The sequence below is a fragment of the Maylandia zebra genome, linkage group LG9 (genome assembly GCF_041146795.1).
Source record: "Maylandia zebra isolate NMK-2024a linkage group LG9, Mzebra_GT3a, whole genome shotgun sequence".
Classification (NCBI taxonomy): Eukaryota; Metazoa; Chordata; class Actinopteri; order Cichliformes; family Cichlidae; genus Maylandia; species Maylandia zebra.
Window position 1 is genome coordinate 20,802,990 of NC_135175.1, and position 17,349 is coordinate 20,820,338.

General features: G+C 42.8%; 2 protein-coding genes across 2 annotated transcripts; both read left to right on the top strand.

Moving 5' to 3' along the window:
• The first annotated feature begins 322 nt into the window (after nt 1–322).
• On the top strand, nt 323–7,259 carry tmprss7 (transmembrane serine protease 7). The gene is made up of 15 exons (XM_004546672.3): nt 323–385; nt 494–684; nt 770–805; nt 888–1,116; nt 1,681–1,805; nt 2,054–2,166; nt 2,253–2,359; nt 2,564–2,700; nt 3,028–3,135; nt 3,341–3,448; nt 3,522–3,638; nt 5,070–5,265; nt 5,540–5,808; nt 6,791–6,927; nt 7,040–7,259. Exons 1-15 carry the CDS (start codon nt 336–338, stop codon nt 7,199–7,201), a joined length of 2,085 nt encoding a protein of 694 aa, XP_004546729.3. The 5' UTR covers nt 323–335; the 3' UTR covers nt 7,202–7,259.
• Nucleotides 7,260–7,395: 136 nt separating this feature from the next.
• On the top strand, nt 7,396–17,297 carry LOC101465062 (suppressor of tumorigenicity 14 protein homolog). The gene is made up of 19 exons (XM_076888144.1): nt 7,396–7,871; nt 8,404–8,587; nt 8,699–8,823; nt 9,879–9,946; nt 10,052–10,245; nt 10,372–10,467; nt 10,781–11,000; nt 11,122–11,264; nt 11,378–11,475; nt 11,612–11,721; nt 11,817–11,950; nt 12,285–12,389; nt 12,555–12,662; nt 12,756–12,869; nt 12,953–13,072; nt 13,172–13,355; nt 13,429–13,700; nt 13,781–13,917; nt 15,831–17,297. The coding sequence occupies exons 1-19, from the start codon at nt 7,791–7,793 to the stop codon at nt 15,996–15,998; spliced, it is 2,661 nt and encodes an 886-aa protein (XP_076744259.1). The 5' UTR covers nt 7,396–7,790; the 3' UTR covers nt 15,999–17,297.
• Nucleotides 17,298–17,349: the final 52 nt, after the last annotated feature.

Below are 17,349 nucleotides of genomic sequence, written 5' to 3' on the forward strand. Positions count from 1 at the left end.
GTTTAGCTAATTTTATTGGCAGCATGTTATTAAAATGTATTATTGTAATGTAGTAGCTCGATGGGGGGAAAAAAAGCTAAATTTGACCAGATTTCCTCAGTTCGCAGGGAAAGTAACAGTGGAGCATATTTCGCTGGGATGTTCCGTGTAGCCAATGTGGAGTTTATCCCAGAGTACCGGCAAGCAGAGTCGCATGAGTTTGTGTCCATGGCAAATAAAATCCAGCACGTGGTAGGTGTCAGTGTAACCCTGCTGGTGAGCTGCTGGTCTGTACTAATCTGCTGTTAATTATTGGTGTCATTATTGGTGTCTTGCAGGTGAACAATGTGTACAAAATGTCCTCAGTTGCGAAACTCTACAAGCAAGCTGTCATTTCAGACCTCAGGTACTATGGTGCTCCTTGTCATCATGAACTAAAACCAAACAAATCTGCTGTTTTTCATTTAGTTTTATGATTTTAAAGATGTTCTATCAATCTGTTTTCCTCCCCAAGTAACAACAACAAGGGTGGCGTGTTGGTGCATTTCTGGATGGCTTTTGTGGTCCCTCAACTGAAGAGCTCAGCGATGTGTGAGGAGTGCTTAGCAGCCATTTTCAGAGATTCAGTCCACACCAGCCTGAACAGGTCCTCTGTAGGCTACCTGCTGGGTCTTCCAGTTGACATAGACTCCATCCTCATCAATGGTGCATTTGTGTGTCTCACCTGTAGTCTAATGCATATTTATCACTCTGAACCTTAGAATAAACTGACTATTCTGCTCTCTTGCAGGTGTTCAGCGTTCAGATTATTCATCCAACACAGCAGGTAAGAACTACTGAGGTGAATAACAAACATCCTGCATGTCTGCATTTTGTTTCCATGAGGTTTTTTCTCTCTCTCCTTCCAGACTCTCAGTGTGTAGATAAGATGTATGCCAACCTTCCTGGGGTGATGGTCCCTTTAAGCGTCTTCTCGTCATGGGGCGGTATAAATTGCCATGTAAAGCTCACTGCAGTCCCTGGCTCTCTGATTCGCCTCACCATCACCTCATTTGTTATTGAGCCCAGTGACTGCGTGAACGATGCCCTCACTGTGTATGACGCTCTGCTGCCCATGAGAGGGCGCATTCTGCACAGGCGAGTCTGCACCAGAGCACAAGTTTGATTTACAGTATAGTTAAGATTCTCTAAAACAACACACAGAATTCCTGCAGATTTCTAAAGGTTTTTTTTAGTGGTATGATGATCAATACCACTAAGCCTTTCCAATATCACACCATTTCTGCTTTTTGAGCCTTCCTCAGATGGCCTTACATTAAAACACATCTGTTCTTACTGTGGCCAGAAGGTCCATCTTAGATTCATCAGTCCAGAGCAGGTTATTCCAGAGCATCTGACATTTACATATATATTCTAAGTATTTATAGGTATCATAAGTATTTTTAACTTCACTGACAGACTCACAGCTACGTGGCACACGGCACGTTTTTTTGGATTGCTGACTACAATCCAGAGTTGCGCTGCAGCTCACGTACCTCTGCTCAGTCTTTTCAGGCATCCATCTTTTCAGAGGTTTAAATAAGTCGGTCCCCACGTTTCACTTAAAGAAGTCCCAGTCATTGGCACTTAGACTACCAAGAATATTTATACACTCATAAATACAAATTTCACATGTGCTGATCTACATTCTTTGTGCTGCAGCCTGTGTGAGCCGGTCTCCAGCACCGTCTCCATCGTTTCTACCTCCAATTTCATGCTGCTGTCCTTCAGAATGACCAACGGGAATAAAAATTTCAGAGGATACTTTGAGGCAATCGCTGAGGAAGGTATGAGACATTTACCTGCTCTGTCTTATAAGCCAGTAGTTCTTGACAAACAAGTTTTCTGAAAGCAAAGCATCGACATGAAATTAATATTTTAGTGAATTGTGTAGGATTTTTTAAAAATATGTATAATAAGTCTGCTTCTAAAGAATGATTTCTCAATAATATAATGTTCCAGCACCCAGATTTATGTAACATCTAGCATTAGCTTGGGAAACTATAACCCTCAGGCCTCTCTCTGTCACTCTCAGTTTGTATGTCTCAAATTGAGACCCAGTTGGAGCCTGGTATCAGAGATCGAATGTACAGCCCCTTCTACCCCAGCATGCTGCCCCCACAGTGCTCCTGTACCTGGAAGTTTAAGGTAGACAAACAAGTGACACACGAACACACACACATTATTATTATTATTAGTTTTCGTTCATTGTGTGTTCTGTCATTTTATAACAGACCCAGAACTCCACTTTAGGAGTTGCACTGCGCTTCCACAACTATGTTCTGAAACTGAAGGACATGAATGGCTGTGACCAAGGCTGGTGGAAGGTCAATGAAGTCATGTACGTGGCTACACCTGCTCACACTGAATTCAAATAATAAGTTCCACTGCCTATTATCATTGGGTATTTTCAGTAGTCTACAGAGATGGATAGTCACCTCATGTATTGAATGTCCTGGATATTTTTAGACCATTCATTTGACCACGACCATATTTGTCCCACATCCTGTGATGATTTTTCTTGATGCTTGTTTTCCTTCCACAGTTACTGTGGAAGCTACGTGGGACATGACACGGTTTTTCGGATTGCTGACTACAATCCAGATATGGAGTTTCGCTGCAGCTCACGTACCTCTACTCAGCCTTTCCAGGCATCTTATAGCAGCTACAGTATGAACCAGCGTAAGCACAGCATAACTCCAGCCTGACTCACTGTGACCGCTAGGATGGGGTGCAGGAAATGCGTGTCTCTGTGTATCTGTGTGCATGTGAACTTTGTTCATAAGTGGATTCTAAAAATTACAAAGTGAAAATGTTGGAAAATAAATATGGAAGTTCTTGTGAAAAAAAAGATAATCTTTTACTGTAGCTCTTGAAACTCTTGTAGCTCTTTTGTTGTTAATTGTCACTGTATTGCAGCCCCAGAGAAGTTTATTGTGTTGTGTTATATTGAGCCAGTACAACAAAATGATAGAGATTTAGTTTTGTTTCTGTTTCTCTGCTCACCAGCCTGTCCAGAGAGCCATTTCTTGTGCAACACGGGACTGTGTGTGCAGAAGACTCGACTCTGCGATGGCCTGGATGATTGCCAGGATGAGAGTGACGAGGTCTTCTGCTGTAAGTTGTTTTCCAATTAACCATTTTTGATTTTGTTTTTTTAAACAATGGGAATGTTCGGCTTTCATTCCTTGTCTGTTTAAAATAGCATCGTGAGTTCCTGTTGAAACGTTACACTGTTCTTGATGTCTGGCATGTGGTTTAAATGTGTTTATTTCCTTGAGAACTCAGTCTGCACTTTAAAAAATGATGCATATTTTCACAGCAAGGCCCACGATGAGCTGTGGTGCCAATAGTCCCCTGCATCCTCTGCTAGGATGCAATGGAGAGACAGACTGCACAGATGGAGTCGATGAACTCAACTGCACTCATGGTACGTGTCGTTTGCAACTTTATCAAATGAAACGTGCCTTTTAGCCACTAATAACTGAGACTTGTTTCATCAGAAACGACCTGCTCTGCAATCAGATATCAGTGCAAAAGCGGCTCCTGCATCCTGAAAAAGAACGCAAAGTGTGACGGACTCGATGACTGTCAGGATCGCAGTGATGAGGCCGACTGTGGTGAGTACTCCTCGATACGTGCCCTGTGTACACATCGTATTTTTGTAGCATGCAACAATTACAGTTTGCGCTCTTGTAGGTGACTCTACTCCCAACATGCTGTGTGATGTTGGGTTTGTATGAGACTACATTTGAACTCTTTCATAAACTGCATTCATTTTCAGTTTTTGTATAAATAGTTCATAATTATGCTCAAATATCTTCAAATTATTAAAAAAAAAAAGGTTGAATTGTTCTGTCCGGCTTTTTTTATTTTTAAAAAAATCAGAACATCCAGTTCTGCGAGGATGAAGCTGCAATCACGCTGCCAAGTAGGAAACGTTTTACACAATAAAGAGGTTTCCTACTCGGAAGGAAACCCCGACAGAGATTTTCGGATTTTGACTTCTTGTTAATTAAATTTGTTTGCGTTTTAGTAACATTATCACATCTAATACTGGAAATAGTAACAGTTTTGTGGTAGGAATTTGTTCCTGGATTATCCTTGGAGTAGCCACCTCAGTGCCTGAATAATAATAGTGTAATTAATAAGCTTAAAACGTTTTATACTTACCAGATTGAATTTCAGTGGCTTTTTGTTCAGTTCACTTGAGTTTTAGAGCAGCAGCAGGAGCAGTACATGCTGAACTGTAGATGTAAGGTGCCTTTAAAATGCTGTTGGCTCCACCTTTTTATTATTTCCTCAGTTGTTTGCTTTGCTAACATCATAAGTGTTTGGCAAATAGATTCAGTGAAATAAAGCTGGTTCAAGCTGTAATCACAAATATTTGCTGAAATTATATTTGCTTACCCTCTGATGTATCTGATTTTTATGACTGTGATTATGCTGCCACCACACTGCCAGATCTTTCATGCAGTCTCATGAGAAAGCTGTCTTTTTTTCTAACCCTCTGGGCACTGAGCTGCAAACTTGCTGACCTGCAGCGCTGAGGTGACCCGTAGCTCTCTCTGTTTGCTGTTATTTTATCATGATGGGGTCTCAAGGTGGTGGGAACAGGTCTGCCTTTGATCACTCACTAACACTGAGCTTAGTACACACACACACACACACACACACACACACACACACACACACACACACACACGTGCATCAAAGCTCTGAGTTTTAATAAGGTGGCAGCAGGACTGCCAGCCATGGTGATGAATCAGCATGTCAACATGGGTGATTATTGTGTGTGTGTAACTTGTGCCACGAGCTGTACACACTGATAAAGACATAGTATGCACATGCATTTAAATGTGTGGCAGATCTGTGCATACACATAATAATATCAGATTCAGTATTGCGGTTCTGCCACATGATGCAGTTAAATTTAACTGCATCATGTGGCAGAACCAGACGGGTTTAAATGGTAAAATACGCTCACAAACACTGTGGTCACCTTTAAAATCTAACAAGTGTAACAACAAACCCATCTCTATCACCCTCAGCTTGTGGTCGTCCCTCCCCATTGACCAGGGTGTTCACGTCAACTGGCTTGGAGCGTATCGTGGGTGGAGTAAACTCTGCAGAGGGGGAGTGGCCTTGGCAGGTCAGCCTCTATTTTGATGGTCACCTGTACTGCGGTGCTTCTGTCCTCTCCACTGATTGGCTCGTCTCAGCTGCTCACTGCTTCAACAAGCAAAGGTCAGCCAAGCTCGCTGGTGTTCTTATGAACTATAAGTATTCTTTTAATTTAGTGATAACATTGCATCAATTATTCTGAGCAGCTGGTTTACTTGCAAGCCCACTGTTTTTCACAGGTTATAATCTGCCAAAGACCTCACATGATATCTTTAGATTAAAGATTATCAATTCATCAGCTCAACTTATCTTTCTTTTAGCTGTGTAAGATCTAGTTTAGTAAGTTCCAGTTTATACAACCTGCTTCTTTAATGTCCCTGAACTTTGACCTCTGCAGGCTCTCTGATCCACGTTACTGGCGCGCCCACCTCGGCATGCTGACACAAGGCAGTGCCAAGTACGTGGTGGAGATACAGCGGATCGTGGTGCACGAGTATTATAACTCTCAAATGTTTGACTACGACATCGCGCTGCTGCAGCTGAAGAAGCCTTGGCCACCCTCCCTCAGCCCGCTGGTCCAGCCTGTGTGCCTACCGTCCTCCTCCCACACCGTCACCGACAGCCACCGCTGTGTGGTGACTGGGTGGGGATACCGAACTGAGGATGGTAAGTACAAGCAAAGTCTGAGAATTTTTACATCTGTCCATCGACTTTTTTTTAATCTGTTTATTTAAATTTAGGATCCAAAGGGGCTGGAACCTACCCTAGCTGTCACTGGGTTAGAAGCTGTAAGATCCTCAAGATATATTTGGCAATAACAATTCGAAAAACATAAAATATTAAATTTTAACAATCTGGACAGCACCTTTATTTTATTTTAGGACAGTGCTATAAGATGCAAATGATATTTAATGCTGAACTATTTGTTTTTTGACCTCAGAGACATAACCAATAAATGCATAAAATGTAGGCCCATTCTTAGGGGACTCATTTAAATTCACCTCTTTGTGAGGCAGTTACTGGCAAATGCCTTCAACTGTTGATTGCATGCATGTCATGTTTCCCAAGATGATCCAAAATATTTCGGATGCAAACAAATGAAGTTTTAAATAAAGACAAAAAAATTATACATACATGCTTGCAAAATACAAACAGAAATATGTAAAAGAAATCCCATAGAAGTAATACAAGCCTTTGATTTGTGTGTGTGTAAAGCAAAAACAACAACAACAAAAAAAAGCCTGAGCTTAAGGCCTCAGTGAATAGGTGACATTTGAACTGGTTTTTGAAAAAACCAAAGATGAGGCATTGTGGATTTGGGGGTGGTCAGAGTTAGTGCGGGCAGCAACAGGACCACAGTATGGTGTGGGGGATGGAGAGTCGGCTTTTGTGGACTACAAAGGTCTGAATGAGCAGTGGGGAGCAAGGGCTTGTAGAGATTTATAGATGACGACGAGGTTTTTATAGGAGATACCGCCTGACCAGGAGTCAGTAGAGGTGCACAAAGCTGAGGATGATGTGCAGCTGAGTTTTAAACATACTGCAGCTTATCCAGCACATTGTTAGGCAGGACAAGACATCATTGCAGTAGTCCATTTGGGAGGTGATGTGTTGTCTGATATGTGGTCCTCATCTCGCTGCTCTGCAGACACGGTGCTTTCCTTGGTGCTACAGAAAGCAGAGGTGTCTGTAATGAGTCAGACGGAGTGTAAGAAGCGATACGGAATCATCTCACCACGCATGCTGTGTGCTGGAGTCCCCTCAGGAGGGCGGGATGCCTGCAAGGTATGCTCCCATCCAACTGAAAAGACTCTTAAAGAAAAGACTCACGTGCATTTCTGTGCACATTAGTGAGTGAATCATTGCAAGTTACTGTTGTGTACTCTTCGTATCTCAGGGAGATTCGGGTGGCCCTTTGTCATGTCAGGCACCAGGCGGGGGTCGCTGGTTCCTGATCGGGATTGTCAGCTGGGGGTCCGGTTGCGGCAGACCAAACCTACCCGGGGTCTACAGCAGGGTCACAAAGTTCACCTCTTGGATCTACAGCCATATCAGATGACACAATGAAACTCATCCATTCCCAGCACAATATTCCAAATTAAAACATCATTACTAGATACCTTGTGTCCTGTGTTGTGTATTTTTTGCATCCAATAATTAATAGTTTACTGATGTTATAAAGTGCCATTAATCTCACATACTGAATAAAAGCTCACAATAAGTTTTTGTCCCCTAAGGACCATCCAAGGGCACAGCGGCCCAGCCCCAGTTGTAATACCTCACACGTTTCCCTCAAACACTCTTTTGTCCCACGGAGCTGAACTCCCACATACACAGCAAGGAAGTTTGCCCACAATATCTGTCGCACGGATGGTTGTGCGGATCGTACCCTTTCATAGTGCTCTCATTGTGCCCGCACTGCATTCTGGGGCTCCGTGTGACACCTGCCGCCAGGTTCAGGTAAATGGGAGGCAGTGAATGCCCGCTGCGTCCAAGCCCCCTCGGGTCAGGTTTCGGTGTGGGGATTTTTTTCCCCCTTCTTTTTTTTTTCCAGAGGAAGCGACAGCGGGGATTTCCTCTCTCTCCATCGTTTCTATGCCCGGGGTATTGTTGCATATCGCCTCTCCGGAGCTAAACGGGACAGTGCTATGTGGACTCTCCCCAAAAGCAAGATTTGTGAAGTGTACTGCGTCTCCGGGCATGGACACTCAGGCTACACTGCTCCACAGGTAAGCCATCAGTGCGTCTCTTTGAAACCTTTCTGCGAGAACTGTTTTTTCAGCATATTGTAACTCTTTAAGTCCGTCTGCTTGTTTCACCCCCTTTTTATTCCCCCAATACAAAAGGGCTGCATACTATTTAGAGTCCATCAGACTCTTACTTATGATTCCTCTTAAGTGTAAAATCTTGCTCTAGATGTCTCTGGGTCCCATTCTTATGAATGTCCACATCCGAGTGGGCCACTTGATTGAGTTGCTGACACTGCACAGCCAGGCCGTGGGAAAGCAGACCACTCCAGCCACTCTTTGTCTGCTTCCCTGGGGGAAACCTGCCAAGTCCTTAAATGTCTTAGTAGATCTTTTAATCTGAAGGATGTTCTCCATTGCTCTCTGAAAATCAGCATCTGGCTCAGTCAAATGTTGTTCTACTGACTTTGTGGTATATAGATTTCATTTTCTTTACCATGAAAATAACAATTAGAAGCAATTTGAGACATAAAAACCTTGTATGATATTTGAGTCGTGTCCTTGTCTTTGAAAGGGAGAAGGGAACTTAAAGCCCTCCCATTCACTGAGCCCCCCCACGAAGCCTGAGGAGCAGGCAGAAGAGAACGTGGAGGGGGTAAAAGCTCCAGTGTGTGATTCCTGGAGGAGATGGATGTTGGGTCTCTTGCCTTTCTTTCCCTTTATTGCAGCCATTGCACTGACACTCCACTACTTAACATGTGAGTACGGAGCTGCAGGAGATTTTTCTGGTCCATTCCTTTGGTGTTAAATGTTATTTATTTTGAGTCGCACGGTGCACCTGTCTCAAATCTCCCCCTCCTGCTCCACAGCTCCGCCTTGCTCAGTGTTCTTTCTCGGAGGCAGCGTGGAGTTCCCAAACCTGAGCTTCTCCTCGGAGCTGGCTGACTCCACCTCCCCTCAGTTCCGCCTGCAGGCTCAGGCTTTGAACCATTATGTAAGTGGAACGGCGATCCTGTCTGTCACTGCCTCCCCTCTGAATGACACTTTAGAGTGCTGCTTGACCTTCCTGCCCCTGGGCTGAAGCTGATCTTGTTGTTGTTGCTCTGACTTTGATATCCTTCTCTACAGCAGGTTACTGCTTCTTTTTATGTCGCACATTCAAAACACAGCCGCTCTCCTCCTCCTCCTCTGTCCTTGCTTTCTTATTTGTAGAGTTTCTCCTTATCTACTTCAGCCTCCCATCTCCGCTCTTTTTTTTCTGCACACCACTTTCTTCTGCCCCTTTCTCTTTCTCTCGCTGGTAGTGTTAAATATAAAGCTGTAACAAGAGCTGGGCACAGTGTGTGTGCAGGTTCCTGAGACCCCCGGGGGACAGGGCCATTTCAGGGCTGAAGACAAGCCCAGTATTTGTGAGCCTAGCTAGCCTCAGGCAGCAAGAGTGAGAGGAAGAGCAGGCCCTCAATAAAAACGTTGTCTGTGTTGCTTTCACACAATCAGCTACTCTGTGCACCGGACACTACAGAGAGCAGGTGAACCTCTGTTTGATGCTGGGGTTAAGAGCTAGAGACAGGGCAGTAGGGTAATCTGGAATGACAGAAGGGCCGAGGGAGATATGATTAGATTTTTGGAGCAGAAGGTCAGGTATATAGCAGTGGATCTGACAGTAAATTGATAGGTGAAAATTCCCCCAAACACTGCAGTACCATAGTTTAACATCCCTGTAAGCAGCTGCAATGGCAATTTAGCTTCTTTGTTAAGTGGTCACAGTATCTCTGTGGCCATCTGTTCATTAAAGAACAGGTGAACTGAAGGCCAAGAGCCAATACCACCCAGTATCTTACCTCTTCACAGCGGGCAGGAAGGGACACAAAGGAGCTCTGTGCAGCTCAGAGTCAGCACGCACACATGAAGAGTCTCATACACACAAACAAGAACAAAGCATTTGCACAACCAGGTGTATTTTCATGTCACCTCAGTGGAAAAAGCCATCTCGCGTGCAATTTGTGATGTCACCCCCCCACACCTTTATTTTTTTTTTTAAAAACGCAGTTCTCAGACCTCTACAAGTCCTCTCCGTGGAGCCCTTACCACGTACGCTCAGGAATTACTGCCTTCAGGTATGCTACACCTAAACAAAATCTGCTTGTGTGTTGCAACGGTTCTTGCATGCCAAGAACATACATGACAGCAGCACGCTGAGATCCAACCTCTGTGTGTGATAGTGAAGGAGCAGAAGGGCTCACCGTCTTCTACTGGAGTAAATTCTCTGCCCCAGACAATGTTGCGACGGAAATTCAGACCTCCAGCCCAGAGAGGCTTCAGCGGCGGCTTCCCGGGAGCAACAAGATTCAGCGGGAAAGCCGCAACGAGCAGCGCTACTTTATGCAGCAAGATGATGACATACTTCACTTACTGGGTAGATAAAGTACTTTTACTGCAAAATGATTTTCTTTTAAACAGAAATAACATAGTTAGACTTTCATAAATGCCTAATTTTATACCCAAGTTTTAGATTTTTGATGCTTGATTTGTTTCTTTTTAGGTTTGGACCCTGACGACTTTGATCCAGATGAAAGATCTGACAAAATCAAAAATCCAAATAGTATCCAGGGCGGGAAATGGCAGCTTGGCTTCCAAGGTGAGGACAGTACTCTTCTGGCTTGACACTTTAAAACTCCTAAGTCTGTTTTGGTGAGTCAAACATTTCTGAGAATTCCCTGCTTTTCCATGCAAGTACACAGAAAACCAGAAGGGGCAGAGCACAAGTGCAGACATCAGATACGACACTGATTAAGTCAGACAAAGCAGGAAAGGTGGAGTTGCTTTGTAAAGGAGCTTAAATGTGCACTAACTGTATAAATAGTATGCTTTGCTCTTCTGTGTAAGTGTGTGTGTGAGAGAGATCTAATCTGACTCACAACATCAGCATCATTATCATTTCCACTGTCTAGCCATGTCCTTTGACCTCTATGCCAAATATGGTAACAACCGCACCCTGAGCCTTGTGAGTCCCAAGAAGCCATACTACCAGTGGAGACTTCGTGTGCCCTCGGGTCACGTGGTTCGACTGGTTGTCCTCACCCTTCATGGCGCCACACCAGGAAGCTGCACCACTCACAAGCTCTCTGCATATGACTTCTTACTTCCTTTACAGAACAAGATAATCGCCAGGTAAAGAGCATTTTATGAGCTTTGATATTTGTGTACACGCAGTAGTAACTGATAAGTAACATTTATTTTTATTCATTTAACTTGGTTCCGTCTCTAAAAATGATGCGCGTGACTGCTGCAGGTGGTGTGGGCTGCCTATTTCGGGCTCATCTCCGGTTATGAAGCTGACATCCTCTGGGAATGTGATGCTAGTCACGTTCTCTTTCAGCAGACAGAGGGATGGAGCCATCTTTAAAGCTTACTTCCAGGCCATCCCAAAAGCAGGTTTGAGTGCTCTCACACAGACATATAAAAATCTAATTTCATTTTGAATTGCATACATAATTACATATGTGTGTACTTTGTGCACTTATCCGCGTCACCATCTTCCTGGGCAGGTTGTGGAGGGTCAATTTCCTCCTGGAATGGCTCTATTTCCTCACCCTACTACCCTTCCTATTATCCTCCCAATATAGACTGCATATGGACACTGAGGGTGAGCTACATAAAAATGTTTGTGTACATACACAGAGTGTGTGCATGTGTTAGGAAACAATGGAATATTCTTCTGTAGCCTGTTGACATTCCAGCATCGCAATACTTTCCTTAATAATTTCTGGTTACTTCCTCAGGTGCCATTACCAGGATACCTGATCTCCATAACTATCGTGACAATGGACATTCAGGATTCTCTATCATCAGACGGCTGTGAGAAGGACTGGCTGGACATCGGAGGAGTGAAGTAAGCTGATTATAACTCCTGGTGTGTTTTATCTCCATGTTTTGGAGCATGCTTAAGAGTTAAAAGTGAAACTCCTCATTTTACTGTATCTTCAGATTGTGCAATCCAGTGTCAAACAGCGGCAAAAAGCGAGTCTACTCCTCTCCTCTCACCCTCCACTTCCACTCTGATGAATCTCTCACCAACAAGGGCTTCTACTTGCTATACCGAGCCTTCGCCCCAGAGGGCAGTAAGTGAAACTGAATGCTTTCACTATAAGTAGATATTACTCTTTATTTCTTAGAGCTGTAGATCCCTACTAAGGCTGTAATTAAGTTATTTTTGTCCAGATTTACACTGGGCTTTCCTTCACTATCATAAAAATTCCTTAGTTGTAAATATCTGAAGTGGTCCTGATTGCATAATGTAAAATTTAGTTTCATCCCCTGTAAACTCCTGAAAAATTCCCATCTTTTGTTACTGCACAAAGTGTTGTTATTTCATTATTATATGGTTGGTTTGAGTTCTTCCTCTAATTTATGTTTTTGTGGTTTTTTAAAAATTTCTTTGCTGTCTGTCATTAGCGTGCCCTCGCCAGTTTCGCTGTGGAGATAGTCGCTGTATCCCTCTGAAGAAGGTGTGCGATGGAGTAAAGGACTGCTCAGACGGACGGGACGAGGCTAAATGCTGTAAGTATTGTTGCCTAAGTCCTGTGCGCTGTCCTCACACGCTTAATCTTGTATTCTTTGTTTTGGGATCTCTGGTTTGAATTATGTTTATACATCTTGATGCAGATATAGACACAAACCCTGGTTTAGACCCACATTTATTTGTGCTCTGTATCAAACCTTTAGCATCCTGCAAGCCTGGGGAACTGTTGTGTGGGAACAACCAGTGCAAACCTCAAAGCCAGTGTGTCAGTCAGAGCATTTGTGCGGACAGCAGTGAGGAGGGCAGCTGTGGTGAGCAGAAAACACCGCCGCTCTTTTAATACCTTCATATGTCAGTGTTTTGTTCGGTCATGTGTTTCATGCTGCCTTCTGTTTGCTTTTCAGGAGGTAAATGTTACCACGTCTGTCCCAACAAGGTGTGTTTGTCTAAGTCGTCTGTGTGTGATGGTGTCATTGACTGCAAAGACCGCAGCGATGAGCTCAACTGCACCAGAGCATGTGAGTGCTTATGATGTCACAGTTATGGTTTAGTGCAACAGTGTGCTCTTAAAAAATAATATTACAACCTTCGTTCTGTTTAGATGTTAAAGGCTGCTCCTCATCCTCCTACAAATGTGCCAATGGGAAGTGTGTCAGTAAGGTCAACCCGGAGTGTGACGGCGTTAAAGACTGCTACGATGGCTCTGATGAGCTGCGCTGTGGTACAGGAATTGCTCAAGTACCACACCTCATACCGCTGTACTTGCTCATTAAAATACAGGCTCTAACATCTTCATATGTGTTCCTTATCTATTCCTCAGGCTGTGGAACCAGGCCCAAAAAACGCACCAAGATAGTGGGAGGGAGTGACGCCGTAGCTGGGTCATGGCCATGGCAGGTCAGCCTCCAGATGGATCGCTACGGGCATGTCTGTGGAGCCACGCTGGTCTCAAACCGCTGGCTTATCTCTGCTGCTCATTGTTTCCAGGACTCTGATGCCATTAAGTAAGAAAACTACAGAGAACCTTATGTTGATGATTCATATATAAGCACTTTATTTAAGCGCAGTGTATCCTAGATACTCAGATGCACATGCGTGGCGTGCATACATGGGAATGCGTGTGATGACCACAGGAAACCAAGGAGCAGCCACCAGACCGATCCGCCGCATCCTCCTCCACCCACAGTATGACCAGTTCACGTCTGATTATGACATCGCCCTCCTCGAGCTCAGCGCACCTGTTTTTTTCAGTGACTTGGTGCAGCCTGTGTGCGTCCCCGCCTCCTCTCACACTTTCACCACAGGGACCAGCTGCTATGTCACAGGTTGGGGAGTTCTTATGGAGGATGGTAAGCACTCATAATTGAATAGAAATATGCAAATTTTACTTAATTTTACTGGAAACTTTGACTGTTTCTGTGGATTGTAGGTGAATTAGCCTCTCGCCTACAAGAGGCCTCGGTGAAGATCATAAATAGAAGCACCTGCAACAAGTTGTATGATGACGCCGTCACTCCCAGGATGCTTTGTGCTGGGAATCTGCAGGGAGGTGTGGATGCATGTCAAGTGAGTGTGTATGGATTTTATGGAAAACATTGCACTGGTTTCTTAAGAAATTTCAAAACTTTCTTTTTAGTCTTAACCAGAAATGGTTTAAGATACTTTCTTGGAGTATTTCCAAGAAATCTTATCTAAACCATACAAGAGAAATCTACTTCCTCAGTGTCTTTTTGCTAATCACATGCTGCTTCCTATGATTTCTTGTGTAAAGACTCCTCTATTTAGCCAACTAACCACTTCTGGCGTGAAAACAAATAAAATTGTGCTCACGAGATATAAAATAGTAGAGAATTGGTTTCACATGCCTTATTTAACAGCGTTATTCCTCATGTTATCATCAGATAATCAGTGCAGATAATCATTTAGTCTCTGCAGAAAGTGCTACACAGCTGTCAGGGTTTTACAGGAACTTTCATGTTTGTGGTGAGTGTCACAATTTCACCTCCACAATTTTAGAAGTCTAAGCATTTTTTGTACACACACATTATTATAGTGATTTACGAACAATGCCAGTAATTTCAGCAAACGCTAACATGAGCTGAAGTTTAGTTTGTTGATTCAGGCTGATCATATATATGGAGATTCTAAATATCACATTACAGTTTAGAATTAGAATTAGAATTAGAATTCAACTTTATTGTCATTGCACATGCACAGGTACAGGGCAACGAAATGCAGTTTGCATCCATCCAGAAGTGCTTAGTGATATAGATATATTACAATATATATTAGCAATAATATAGATATGCAAGTATATTACAGAAATGGGTCTATTATGTTATAATGTACATGGTATGAAGTATGTTGTGAATATTCTATAACTATAAGTATGTACAGGCTGTAGTGAGTACAAGCTATGTACAGGATATGGACAGGATATAAATATGAAAAACTATACAGAATATGAAATAAATAACTTTACAGGAATCTGAGATATACAGCTATACAGAACTATGCAAGTTGTAAACAGTTGTAGGGTTAAAAATTATCGTATGTACAGAATGATTGTTTACACAGAGCTATACAGTAGTGCAGTTAAGGTAAGTGAGGGTGTGGATAATTTCTACAGAGGCTATATAAAGTGCTAGTGGTTGTGAGTGGTGGTTCACTCCATGTGTCCAAATATCATGTCACATTTGACCTCTGACCTCACTTTTACATTTCACATCTGCCTTTCTTTCAAGTTGACCCTAAAATGTGTGACATCTTTAAAGAAAGTGTTGGCAAGAGAAGAAGACTGAGCTCCCTAGTTAGCTAAAAATATACTGAAGTTTAATATAAGAAATAATAAAATAAAACTTAAGTTTTTCATGTCCTTTTATTTAGAAATCAATGCCTATTATCCATTACTTACTCCTCCATAACGTTTGTGGAATCTTTCATCCTACCCTTACCTGACTTTCTCTTCATTACAAACTTCTTTTTTATCTGAAAATCATCAAAGATCAAATAAAAAAATACATACAGCAGATCTGAGCTTCACTATGGTGCTTTTTAAACTGGGCTGTTTAAAGGGTCGTTTCACCTAGAATTCCTAATAATGACTGTCTTCTCAAAAAGCTTTTCAAGCTCAGTCTGTCTGAAACCGGAAGTAACTTATATTAGGGAGCTTGTGCTATAACTCATAAAACAGCTGCATCAAAGAAACAAACATCAATCCCTGACGAAGGCATTTAGGAAATACCCGATGTTTGTGAGTATTTAGTTAGCCACTTACCTGGTAAAGTAAATCTAAGAGTGTCAAAGTTGCTGCTAATGTTTGCGACAGCTAGTTACCATCCTCCGTGTTGTCTAATCCTCGGGTGTTGAAGCTTAAAAGTTATGAGCAGATATAAAACGCCCTGGAGGAATTTTTGACTGCTTCCTCTTTATGATCTTTATGTTTGTGTCTACATGCTTATCGGTGTGTGTGTCCTCAGGGTGACTCTGGGGGTCCATTAGTGTGTCTGGAGCGAGGCAGGCGGTGGTTCCTGGCGGGAATCGTGAGCTGGGGCGAGGGCTGTGCCAGGCAGAACCGCCCCGGCGTCTACACACAGGTGGTCAAATTCACCGACTGGATTCGTCAGCAGACCAAGGGACAGGTCTGACCAATCAAACGTCTTACTCACGTGAACTACACGACAGAGCTAATGCACAGGAAGGAGGTTTCAGACCTGAAGTCTGTCTTCAGATTGTCGTCATGACGGATGGCAACACAATGAGTCAGTTTTTGGCAGTGTGTCCAAGGCATTGGGCCAGTGGGGGTATCATCCCTGTTCCAAACCTTGCTGCTTCCTCATATTCCTCAAACAACTGCAGCAATGTTGCATGGACAAAAAAGAAAAAAATCTGATCTTAAGCTGATTATCGATTCGTTTGTTTTGGCTTGCTGCATTTAAACGTTAACACTGGAATCCAAGACAAACAATGTCACTCAAGAAACTAGTCCAGCTACATAAATTGCTCGCTCTAGAGCCGTGGAAGGCTCTGCAGCCTGCAACTTGCTTTATGAATTACACTCCCAAGTTCCCATCAAGAGGCTGTTTTTTCTTTTCAGTTTTTTTACATTTGGTGAAGTTCCCTGTAAAAGTCTTCACATTTGGCACCAAACACCAGCCTGTCGCAATCACACAGGCTGGTACGCATCAGGTTTCAGAGCAGATCTGAGGTGGGCTACATTATCCTGTGCGTGTAAATGTTGCCAATTACTTCATGTTTTTCCATTCACAGCTACATTGTTCACTGCAGAAACAAACCGTGTCCTGTGCTGCATGCAGTCTTATTGTGAAAAGAGTTCTTTCTCGAACAATACATGTAACCCTGTATTTTTGCATTACCCCGTGTACTGTATGCTACTGGATGTGTTCACAGCTCACTCTGAGTTTAAGAGTTGTTCTTGTACTGTATATGTACGTCTGTGCATTTGTATATCCCACAGTAATAGCTTTATGTGCGGTATATGCTGTAACTGTAGATAAGAGAACAGTCCATCCATAGTAGGTGCTTTTCAGTTTTACTGTGATTTAATTTATCTTAACGGTGCCACTTTTATACTTTATGTCCTATTAAAAAGCCTCCACATTAAACCTGAGGACCCAGTAAGATTACCATTACCAGACCTAAGTGAGCCTTTCTATGCAGACACTTAAGAGTTTGGTCCATTTCTCCATCCTCATTCAGCTCACCCCACCACCCAGTGGACAAGCTGTGCCATTACAATGTGCCATGTACAATATCCCCTGAAGAAATGAAGAATAAAAAAACTGCAATTTACATCATTGTTAAATAATCCATTTCCCTTTATATTAAAGACACATTATCAATGCAGAACCATCTTTTTTCTTTGTTTTTGTATCTCTTATTACATAATTTATTTGCTTTGCTGTTAAGATAAATCAATGAAATTTGCTGTTTCAGTCCACTGAATTTAATTTTGAACATTCCTGTTGCTTCAGAAAT

Bases quoted from the DNA above. Each gene is read 5' to 3' on its own strand.
- LOC101465062 (XM_076888144.1), top strand. From the start codon at position 7,791: ATGTGGACTCTCCCCAAAAGCAAGATTTGTGAAGTGTACTGCGTCTCC. The intron at 11,722-11,816 runs GTAAGCTGATTA...CTGTATCTTCAG, and splicing joins CTGGACATCGGAGGAGTGAA to ATTGTGCAATCCAGTGTCAA. The intron at 12,870-12,952 runs GTGAGTGCTTAT...CGTTCTGTTTAG, and splicing joins GCTCAACTGCACCAGAGCAT to ATGTTAAAGGCTGCTCCTCA.
- tmprss7 (XM_004546672.3), top strand. From the start codon at position 336: ATGTCCTCAGTTGCGAAACTCTACAAGCAAGCTGTCATTTCAGACCTC. The intron at 3,639-5,069 runs GTGAGTACTCCT...TATCACCCTCAG, and splicing joins CAGTGATGAGGCCGACTGTG to CTTGTGGTCGTCCCTCCCCA. The intron at 6,928-7,039 runs GTATGCTCCCAT...TTCGTATCTCAG, and splicing joins GAGGGCGGGATGCCTGCAAG to GGAGATTCGGGTGGCCCTTT.